The sequence below is a fragment of the Stegastes partitus genome, unplaced genomic scaffold (genome assembly GCF_000690725.1).
Source record: "Stegastes partitus isolate 25-593 unplaced genomic scaffold, Stegastes_partitus-1.0.2 Scaffold1240, whole genome shotgun sequence".
NCBI lineage: Eukaryota > Metazoa > Chordata > Actinopteri > Pomacentridae > Stegastes > Stegastes partitus.
Window position 1 is genome coordinate 11,581 of NW_007578971.1, and position 11,643 is coordinate 23,223.

General features: G+C 42.1%; 1 protein-coding gene across 2 annotated transcripts in view; it reads right to left on the minus strand.

The window, feature by feature from the left end:
• The window catches only part of impdh2 (IMP (inosine 5'-monophosphate) dehydrogenase 2), an 18,293-nt gene extending 10,095 nt beyond the window's left edge, over positions 1-8,198 (minus strand). The window contains exons 1-9 of one of the 2 annotated variants that reach the window (XM_008297706.1): positions 7,700-8,198; positions 5,035-5,083; positions 4,297-4,398; positions 4,120-4,194; positions 2,928-3,134; positions 2,561-2,648; positions 2,239-2,438; positions 1,288-1,378; positions 875-970 (exon numbers count right to left, since the gene is read on the minus strand). In XM_008297706.1, the coding sequence (XP_008295928.1) occupies positions 875-970; positions 1,288-1,378; positions 2,239-2,438; positions 2,561-2,648; positions 2,928-3,134; positions 4,120-4,194; positions 4,297-4,398; positions 5,035-5,083; positions 7,700-7,797 (1,006 nt within the window). In that variant the 5' untranslated portion in view covers positions 7,798-8,198. The remainder of the gene's footprint in view (positions 1-874; positions 971-1,287; positions 1,379-2,238; positions 2,439-2,560; positions 2,649-2,927; positions 3,135-4,119; positions 4,195-4,296; positions 4,399-5,034; positions 5,084-7,699) is intronic. The other variant, XM_008297707.1, reaches the window with a different exon arrangement.
• Between the last annotated feature and the right edge of the window lie 3,445 nt (positions 8,199-11,643).

The following is an 11,643-nucleotide window of genomic DNA, read 5'->3' on the forward strand; positions in this document are numbered from 1 at the left end:
GTGACTGAGTGCTGTTAGCATCGTATTTCTGTTATTAGATTGGATTAGTTAGATTGTTTTGGTTTTTTTTCTATTCCTCTGTATTGCGGTAATCTTTGAACTCTAGGTTAGAGTCTCCCTTTGTTCTCGTTCTCACAGCACTCATTTAGTCTTTAGTTGCCTCACTTTTGTGTCTATTGTTAAATCTTAACTTTTTTTAATAAACAACTTTCAAACACCTCACAACATCGGGGTTTTATGTTACTGCCCTTTACCCCAGCGAGCTGGTCGTAACAGGAATATTTAAGTTTTGCGTTAGAGGTTGTGTAATTCTAAATTTGGACCTCAAGATTTAATTTTTTTCTGCAGATAAGTTCAGAAAACTTGCATTACCAGTTTCCTTGAATACTAAAGAGCATATTGGAAAAAACCCATATCGGTCAACCCCTACAGCTTACAGTTTTTCACAACCTTAGAGAGGCAGATTTACAGGATCGGAAATATCAACAATAATTGCTCCTGAAGGCAACACGAAAAACAAAGACAAACTACGCGAGTTTTAGGAGTCTCAAAAGGTATTCTAGATGCAGAAACAGCTGTCCTCCAATAAGATCCACTACAAGAGGATAGAACAATTATTGTGACATTATTGGGCTGCTGTCTCGTTATTCAGTCCCAGCATTAGCATCAGTGAAGCAAACCAAACTAAGCATCCCCGATTCTGTCATTCAAATAGTTTGACCAAATAAAAACACTGCATCTACCTCCACCATGATTGTTCACTCATGTCCCCTCCATGAACAGCAGCTACAACAACCAGACTGAAGGCTCCAGATTGGCTCGGAGATGTTTTGTGGATGAGGATGAGGTGTGCAGCGTTTGGTCTGACGCTCACCTTCCTGTGTGATGCAGATGGAGCCGCTGCCCATCCCCACTCTCAGCGCATCTGCTCCGGCATCGATCAGGTTCTTCGCCTGAGCTGCAGTCACCACTGGGACACAGAGAGGAGGTTAGAGCTCCAGAACTGCAGTATTTTCTGCAAACAACCTGTTCAGCAACAATTGAGTCGAAAGCTTCAGGGAAGCACAGGCAGTTGTTTGGACACTCAGTAACTCCCAGTGGTGAGTATGAGAGATGCATGCTTATGATTTTAATGAATCACTAACTGGTCAGTCTGACAAGTGCAACTGTACAAACAGTATCTATTATATAGTTCTCCACAACTGCTACTTAGGATGGGATTAAAGAAAATATTTTAACTGGTTAATCTGTGCATCTTGATGTCAAAGTAAAGATGAGTGCATGTACCATTCCCTCCAATGACCTGCAGGCTGGGATACTTTTCCTTAATGTACTTGATCATGTTGATCTGGAAGATTGAGTTGCCCTGAGATGAGTCCTGGAAGTAGAGAAGCAACACACAACATCACCAACTGTAACACACAACTCCTTTCACTGTACGTGTTTTATAGAAATGCAGACAACAACAAAAAATAAAACTACAGAACATTAGCTTTGCTCTCACTGCCGAGAGATAGAAGTTTTCAGGCCAAACTGAACTGAACGTACTTATTGGAAGAAAATCTAACAGTGTGAACACTCAACTCTGACTGTAATGTTTATTCTGTCCTGCACATAAGTCACTGAAGCACTGATGAAAGCGCTCACTCTCAGTCTGTTTTTCACAAGCAGTTCTAGTGCTGACACCACAGTAATACAGCTAAGACTCTGGCTCTGATAAATGTTGTCATTTTGATGATGTCAGCCAACACACTTTTCAAACTAGAAATGTCCCAAAAAGTTTTTTCTTGCACCCCAGATTATATTCAAGTCATTTAATATTTAGTATCTGCGGATACCATTTTTATCTAGACATCACACATTTTAAGTTTAGTAGATTAGTGTTTAATACTTATTGTGTTTGTTGAGCCAACTGGTGAATCACTCGGTGTTTAATTTATCTATTCTTCAAATCCATTATTTAATGGACATAATTTTGTGGCATAAATTATGCACCAGTGGTTAAAATGGCTTCATCAGTAAGTGGAAAAATGTCAACTACATTTCCTTCACTTCAGTGGTTAATCAGTTATTGATTACTACCACAGCTGACTACCGGTTAACAAAATATTTGAAATTTTGCATCCCTACTCCTAAAATTGATCACAGTTGGACAGCTAAAGTTCAGCTTCCTGTATTACCAAGACTTAGTTTCCCCCAGTCTCTCTATTGTAAACACAGTTTGGACCTCCTCCTCACCAGTACGACCACATCCACTCCACTCTGCACCAGCAGGTCCAGGCGGTACTTGTCATCATTGTGGGTTCCGATGGCGGCGCCACACAGCAGCTGTTTTCGGGAATCTTTGGAGGCCAGAGGGAAGTCTCTGTTCTTCTTCAGGTCTGTGCGAGCGATGATGGACACCAGGGAGCCCTCTTCGTTCACTATGGGCAGTTTACCTGCAGGAGGCACCAAAGAGATGAAAACATCATACAGTGGTGCCTGTGTACACGTTTATCTGCTTTATGTCATATTTTTAACTTAGTATCTAATAAAAACAAGAAAAAAAAAAAATCCTCACCTTTCTTACTCCTCTGGAGGATTTCATTGGCTTCTTTCAGTGTCACTCCAGCAGGGGCGACTACCAGCTCCTCTCGCTTTGTCATCACCTGTCACATCACAACATGCAGTTAACAGACCTCTGTCAAATAGCTTTTGCAAATTTAGGCTTCATACTAGTATCTACGTAGACTAGCTTTGATTTTCTTTCTTACTTAAAACTCTTATATTTGGGTCCTGTGGCTATAATTGAAGCCTAAAGAAGTCTCCTTTCACATTAAAACAGGAACATGTATTGTAAAATTTAACTCTTCTAGTCCAAAGACCTGAATCCAAACCCCATCATAGTGGTAGTAGTCATATAGGCGATATAGCCAAACTCTGCCCACCTCGCTCAGTGGCAGGTCGTGGTCCTCCTCTTTCAGGAAATCAATATCTCGGGAGGAGATGATTCCCACCAGCTTGCCGCCCATTTTGCCGTTGTCTGTGATGGGGATGCCACAGAAGCCGTGGCGGGCTTTGGCCTGGAAGACGTCCCGCACTCGCTCGTTGGGGCTCATCACCACGGGGTCTGTGATGAAGCCCTGCTCATACCGCTGGAGGAGGGCGGGAGGGACGGAGGGAGGGAAGGAGAGGGGTGAGGAAAAACAAGGATGGGGATGTGGAAGAGTAAAGGGCGGCAGGTGAAGGAGCAGCGAAAGGAATAAAGAGATCACAGGATAAACTCTACAGCTAGGAAGCAAAAATACTTTTCTACTGGATCTAGTGCAACTACATTCAGAACATGCACAGAATAAAATAATGTGAGATGAGGAAGAGGAGGAAAAACATACAAAAACAAAGAGAAGACATTAGCCCTCTGAACCCCAAACAGTTTTGTAGACATTTCCTGCTCCTGTTACATTTTTGCTCACTGTTGGCTCATTTTTCACTACAATATAAAGTCCTGCACCTCCGAGGAAACAGAACAATCATGACTCAAAGAACTAAAAAATGGCTTCTGTGCAGAATAACAAAGCTGTAATGCCATAGATCATGTAAAAAAGACAAAAACTAAAGCCACTCGGAAAATGGAAAGCCAGACAATTCTGTTTTTACAGATTCTGGATCTGGTAAATGTTGATGTTTTACAGATAACACGGCCTTCAAACTAGAAATGTCCCAATGAAGTTTTTTCTTTCGCTCCAGCTTCTATCCCAGTCATTTCATATTTAGTATCGGCGGACACCGTTTTTCCTAGATAACATACGTTTTAAATATTGTAGATTAGCTGTAGTTGAACCTGAACCTCAGTCTATTACATTTTTGACAATCTTCTGTGAGGCTTAAAGACTTCCAGCCAGTCAGTTTGATCATTGACTCAATGTCCCAGTGGTTCATATAATGATTGTTGCGGCGGTCTGTAGCTGTGACAGCAACAATTAATTAATAATAAATGACTTATTGACATTGCTGCACATATTAAGCAAACTGTCAGTTTTTGGGGTTCAGAAGTCAGTTAAAGAAGAAAAAAAGAAGGTGAATGAAATGAAAGAAAAGCAGATGCAACAGAAGAACAGAGGTGAAAGTCATCATCGCTACCTTGACTTTGCGAACTTCATTGGCCTGGAACTCTGGAGTACAGTTGTGGTGGATAAAGCCGATGCCGCCCGTTAGCTGAGAGGAGAAAACACATCAGTGTGTGTGAATTAGCATCACGGCGTCAGAATGCGACGGCTGAACAACAAACGATCGTGTGTGTCTGTGTGTCGTACGTACTGCCATAGCGATGGCCATGTTGGCCTCTGTGACCGTGTCCATGGGAGAGGAGACGAACGGGGTTTTCATGGTGATCTGTTTGGTGAGCGCCGATGTCAGATCCTGGACAAGAAACAGATATCGGAAAATTGAGTCAGTCTTTTAAGCTTCATGTCACAGTGGGACAGACACACATAAATAGATTCAGGGTCCTGGGATTGTGTTATTGCTTCAGGGACAAGGAACAATGTCTTCTTGACAGTCACAAGAGTCAGAGCTTTTAAAAACGTACACACTGGGGCTTTGACTTCTGAGTCTAGGTGCTGGATGGTTTTATTCTGATTCAGCTTTTACTGTACATGAGTTTGGTGAACTGCACACACAATTCTCTTCTTACAAAAACAATAAAGAACACCCTTCCTTAAATTCAATATTCACTGCTGCAGTCTTACTTGGTCTGGTATGAGGAGCAGCTCGAACGTTAGTGAACTTTAAACAGATATTGCTGCATGACAGGCGGCCCCCACTCAGTACTTGGACTGTCACAGTTGCAGCTTTTAACAAAAAAAAAAAGTGTACTGCTCGGGCTTGTGGAAGCTTTGTGAGTCTAATTGGAGGAGTATTTGTGATGGGAGGCGCACAGCTGATAATCCTCACCTCATGCGCTCCCATCCCACACTCAGATTAGTTTAATACCACAACATCAGCTTTAATCCGATTTTGCATGTTGGTAAATATTTGTCCTTCATTTGGACTCACCACTTGGTCAGATGTGAAGTCGATGTAGCCCGGCAGAATCAGGAAATCACTGGAGGAGAAAAACAAAAGCAATGAGAAATATTACACGTCTTGCATCATCTGTTCATCCCAACAATTTTGAATCATATACAGCTAAGGCGAGGAGTCTTTGTTACCCTATTTCATACTAAATCTATGCATTTTACTGTTTTTTCTGACCATTTGAGAAACAAAAATGTCTATTATGCTTCAATAAATGAAACCCAAATTAATAAAACTAGTGATTTTCCCAAAAAAGGTGAAGAAAAGAAAGGCTTGATTCATTATCCAAACCTACGAAGCAAAAACTCAGTCTTCAATGCACACTTAACTGATCTAACGCTGTAGATAAATAAACGTGTATTTAACAAAATCCACTTTTAGATGTTGTGTAATTCACGTCTGTGCACATTTGAATAAACATTTACAGGCTGAATGTTTCTTTGTTCATAAATAGAAAACCAAGAATGCATTCAAGGAGGGAAGAAAAGCATGAATTTCTTTCATGGGAATCCTAAACTGGTTTCACGTTTCAAAGGAGTGTACAGAGGATCAACATCCACGCTGCTTATGAAAGACAGTGAGACGCCATGTTACAGCAGCGTGTTCAGGCACATGACAGAGCGTCCGTCAGCCATTAGCAGTACACTTCAATGCATCGACAGCATTCAAACTAATCTGTGAAACCAGTAAAACAAATGGTGCACATTTGTTTTTAAACTATTGCACTGTCTCACTCATAAAACAGCAACATCTCTCGATTTCATTCAATTCTGAATTAAACTTTTGAACACTTTTTGGATGTTTTTGTTTCTTATTTAATTTATAACTGAATAAAATATCAGAAAACAGTGAAAAGTGTCCGTGAAAGTCTCCTGCAGCCATAGATGAAACTGTAAAATTGCTTGTTTCATTCAATCCCAACTCCTGTTTCCAAATGAATTCAACTAAAAAGCACATAAAGCAGCAAATGTGCATATTTGAGATCTGTATCCAGCTTGACAGATAAAAACTGCAGCCAGTTTTCTGTCAAACTACTACAAATGAATGAACAAATTACTACTAAACACCTGCTAGTTACAGCACAGAACATTTAAAAGTATTACCCATTTCAAATTGTTTGAGCAGCTCAGTTTCAACATGGAAAACAGTATTTGTGCTTAAGGGGGACGTCCATGATGCTCCAAATATAGCCGAGGTCCACACAGTGCAACACAACAACACAAGACCTAAATTTAGGTCAAGTGTGTGTACGGAAGGAATCTGTCGGCCCTCTAACTTCCAAGAGGCTGTAATTCAGTTTGCAGCAGTGTTTTCACTTTCTTGGACAGGTAGCGGCGATAACTTCACACTGGCAGGGTAATTAAAAAAGTGAGAACAATTATAGTCTGTGGGGAAAGTTCAGGTGTCTTTGAAGTGGTGCCAGCTGTGTTTATAGACACAGGATCACTAGTTGTGCAAGTGATGACCATCAAACTTCTGTGTTCTCAACATTCACCTTCCAAGAACGTCAATTTTATAAGTAAAGGTCAGTCAGTGCTACTTAACCTGTGGTCAGCTGTACAATAACTTAGTTTGTTTAGCCAAAGGTGCCCCATTGAGAAGTTAAAAACTGCTATTGGTAGCATCATGGGAAATGTAGGATCCAGTGTTTCCCTTAAAATATATATATATTTTTTCATTCTCAAATAAACTGTTGATTATTTTTTGCTTTATAAAAGGACAGAAAATGGAAAAAGGCTTTTCAAAAAGCCAAAGATAACATCTTCAGAGGTCTTGTTTTTGCCACAACCCTAAAATAATTAATATTAAAGAAATACAGGAGGAAAGAAAACAGGAAATATTCACATTTAAGTAGCGAAAACACGAGTATTACTTATATAATTGATAACTCTGTATGAAAACAATCTGCAATACATGTTATAGCTGACAACTAGTCTATTACTTGTTGCAGCTTTTCCTTTAAATGGGGTACTAAATGTGTCTCTAAACCAACAATGACTCCACTAATCTGTAACCAAATGTCCAAATAAGTCCCGAGTTAAATAAGTAAATAATTAAATACTGAAGTCTCATGACTCAAGTAAAGAAACAAGAAAATATTCACATTTAAGAAGCTACAATCAGACAATTAACTAGTCTGATGCAGCTCTACCCTTAAGTAGGGCAATAAATCCCTCCATAAATAAATAATGAACACATTAATCTGTAATTAAACGTCCAAGTAGTTTGGTTTTCAGTTCTGATAAGTATATAATCTTATATTAGTTAATTAGTAGTAATTTAAGTATAAAGTTAGCTCGCTCAGCTAAGTAAGTTAGCGTGTTATATTCATTTACTGAATGAATGAGAGAGAAAAAATGAAAATATTCATCTTTAAGAGGCTGGAAATAAGATAATTCTTTACTCTAGTACAAAATAATCTGCAATTATATCAACAGACCAGCTTGTTTTTCGGTTCCAACCAATAAATAATCTGATGCTGATGAGCTTCATGACAGTCTGTGTATAAAGTTAACCGGCTCAGTCACACTTAGTGAGTTAGCATCTTAGCTAACTGCCGCTAAACACAACACAAAGCTAACGGGAGTTCTGGGGCCCCGGTGGCCCCGGGACCGAGCACCGGGGGGGGACCGTGTGTCTTTACTTGTACGTGAGCCCGTCTCCCCCGTTGAACAGCTGCTGTCCCGTCAGCCCGTCCTCGGGGACGTAACCGGTCTGCCCGCTGATCAGATAGTCCGCCATGTCGTCCCGGCAGCCAGCCAGTCGGTCCGCTTCAGTCCGCAACCGACGTCAACGGAGCCGCTGAGAGCCAACGACCGAACACGGAGAGAGGACACGCGAGAGCGGACTCCAGAACTTTCTGACCCCCGCTTCCCGGTCAGTTCACCTTCCGCGCGTCGTGCTGCGTCTTCCCGCCTCCGAGCCTGTGAGCCGGCCGCCGGTGGTCGCCGCTGCCGTCCGGGTGAGTTAACGGTTAAAACCGGGGCAGAAAGCGGCGCTGCGGAAGAAATAACGAGTGTTTTCGGAGGCCTCTCTGGCGGCGGTTGCAGCTCCGCTCATGCTCTCCCTGCAGCTCCTCCGGACACGTGCACCGTTCCCGTCTGACAGGGCTTCCGACGTGACGTCACATCCGGCCGCCCCGCCCCCTCGTTGACATGCCCGCAGAGGAAGCTGCTGTTGTAACGCCAAGGAGAGGAATCCGTCACTGGCAGTGTGTGCAAGAAAAATGATGAAGAGGAGCAGGATGCGAAGCCAAGAGGAGCAGCTGCGTCATTCAAGACAGCAGCATGAGGAAGCTGCATTTTTTTTCATGGGCTTCATTTATTTACTTTGAAGGGGAGCCTGCTTTTCTAGTCCCTACAGATTAAAGGGGGGAAAAAAAACCTTGAAGCCCACGACTTGTTAGTTAGAGACTGCTATTTGGTAAAATACATCTGTAATACTAGAAGATCTTGAACAAAAAGTAGTATTTTCAGTGAAATGGATCTTTAAATCCAGAGTACAGTGTATATGTATGTGTATAAATATTTACAGGGTGACTCGGGGGGGGTTAAGGTTAACCCTCAAGGGCAAATAATTAAAATGTTGGCCTCTGCTGGAGCTACGCAATCAATAAGTACAGCAAGGTCTCAGAAAATTTCAATTTGCTCGTGATATTTTAGAAAACCTCGCTGTATGTATTATTAAGGATTTGTTCATTGTTTACATGCCACGCATCTCTGCAGGTTCATTTACATATGTACAGTGCTTAACAAACGTATTAGACCACCTCCCAATGTAAGGTTTATACTACAGCGGCCTTAAATTAACAACACTGGTAATTACCAAATTCATGGTTAATGCACCAGTATGTAGAAGCTCTTTAATTAAAGTGATATTTTTAATACTAAAATATAATTACTCGTGTTATCCATGAATTTTCAAATTTAGCTTTACAGAAAAACTGAAATAATAGTAACACACGCTATTATTTCTTGATTAAGATGTCAAATTATAATTATTTACTTGCATCCCTGAATAGAAACATTTGTTTTAGTGGTTGAATGTTATTATGCCTGATCAGTGTCTGACTTCTCAGAGAAGCCCAGTGAGCTCAGAGGCTCACGTTTGGGTATAAAAATGTGAATTCAGATTGAAAATTCCTCATTCCTGTTCAAAATGGTAAAACATGGAGAGCCCAGTGCGCATTAAAGCACTTCATGATATTAATATTAATGTGGACATTTCCAGGGTACATTTAGGAGTGTTTTCTGTCTTTCTGCATGTTATTGAAAGGCGTCATTCACTGGACAGACGTTTATTAATTCATGCCTTCCTATAGTACACTAGAAATGCAATAGGTTGCAGGGACACAGCTGCTTGTTATTTCACTTTACAATAAGCCATTTGCTGGATGAAAGTGTAGCACCGAAACTACACACATACATGTATTGTCCACGTTAGATGATGTTGAGTCTGTTTATAGCGTTTGGATATGCTCATCCATCTCCTACGCACCTGTGTCATGAAATAGACATGCAAAGTGAAGACCTTGCAATATTATATTATAGAAAGAAAGCCAACAAATGCAGCAATTTGTTTTTTCCCGCAGTCCCTTTTATCAGGCAGAAACTTCCAGCAGAACCAAGCCCAGGGAGGGCAGCCACTGGTTAAAGGGAGGGTAAATAGGAGAGAGACAACCCCCTGGAATGTTCTACCTACTGATATAAGAAATTGCCACTTTTGGAAATTATGAGCTAACACAAGATCCATCCATCCATCATCTATACACCGCTTAATCCTCACTAGGGTCATGGGGGGCTGGAGTCTATCCCAGCTGACTCAGGGTGAAGGCAGGGGACACCCTGGACAGGTCACCAGTCTATCACAGGGCTACACTTAGAGACAGACAACCAAGCACACTCACATTCACACCTACGGACAATTTAGAATCACCAATTAACCTCAACATGTTTTTGGACTGTGTGGGAGGAAGTCGGAGAACCCGGAGAGAACATGGAGACTCCACGCAGAAAGATCCCGGGTGTCCTCACCAGGATGCGAACCAACGACCTTCTTGCTGTGAGGTGATAGTGCTAACCACCGAACCACCTTGCAGCCCTGCACAAGATGCCATTTTTAAAATCAAACCTGAAGTAAAATTAAAATCTCTCTCCAAAATGCACTAATTGATGACCTTTTTTCGCTGTGTTTTGTACTTTTCTGATTGTTGCATTTCCTCCAGTTGCTCATAGATTCATAAATATCTCCCCATAAATGCAGCACATTACTGCTGATGTTTGGCAAACAGCTGTGTCAGCTTCCCTGCAACTACGACATCAACATGACTTTCAGTTATTTAGTGTGCCTGGTAAAGAACATATTGCATCTCCAAAAACACACACGTCACATTCTCGCCTGAGTTAATATATCGGACAAAACTGACTGGAGCAAAAGTGGGTCCCACCTATTCTGAACTCACCCAGTTTCAAAGTGATGTCAAACCAGCCCCACTGAGCTGGTTTATAATTGGAAGTTGATGCCTGTCGTTCTCCAGAGCGAACACTTGGGGGCGCCGTCCCCCCCACACCACCCATTACTGTGCCAGTATGGAACTCGGTCACACTCGCATAAGGTCAAGCAGAGCAGTGGAGCAGTTAATACTATCCTGGCACACCATTACACCTCTCTATATTAGGCTGCAGCACACCGGCTGGGCCGTGTGCGCAGTAAGGTGCCAGTGTGATAATGTCAGAGGTGGCCTGAGGTTCCACGACATGCGTCAACACTGCAGGAACCGAGGGCCCTGGACGCTATCAAACTTTTCACACTGTTGCTGAAAATGCTGGAAACAATTCATGAGGGACGCAGGGCGACGGTGCACACATGCATCTTTTCTATCGTTCACATTTGCAGCGCAGATGTGCGAAACCCAAATTTAGATGTGAAGCTGGAACATAACTCGTTTGCACCCTGAGTGACCACGTAAGAGCAGAGAGGTGCAGCGTGATGGAAACACAGAGCTTCACATCGACACGACAGTAATGATTAGGTGAAGCTGTTAAATCAGGCTAATTTAGAACCAGCCAGTGTCCACAAAAACAAGACTGTATTTGTACATTTCAGCTTATGGGTGAGCAGGAGCGCCGATCCCTGCAAAACACCTATGAACAGGCTGCTCTGCACCTGGCCAACAAGATCCAGAGTGATCCTTCACACGCTCTGTACTCAGAGTAGAAGTGGTTACCTTCTGGAAGGAGGCTCAGAGTCCCACGCTACTGATTGGACAGATTTAAAGCTTCGATTAGGCTAATTAATAAGAAAAATAGTTCTAACTGTTTTTTTTTATTTTTTTTAAATGCCATGATTTGGACTGGGCTGCAAGGTGGTTCGGTGGTTAGCACTGTTGCCTCGCAGCAAGAAGGTCGCCGGTTTGTGTCCCGGTGAGGACACCCGGGATCTTTCTGCGTGGAGTCTCCATGTTCTCCCCGTGCAGTGTGGGTTCTCTCTGGGTTCTCTGGCTTCCTCCCACACAGTCCAAAAACATGTTGTTAATTGGTGATTCTAAATTGTCCGTAGGTGTGAATGTGAGTGTGCTTGGTTGTCTGT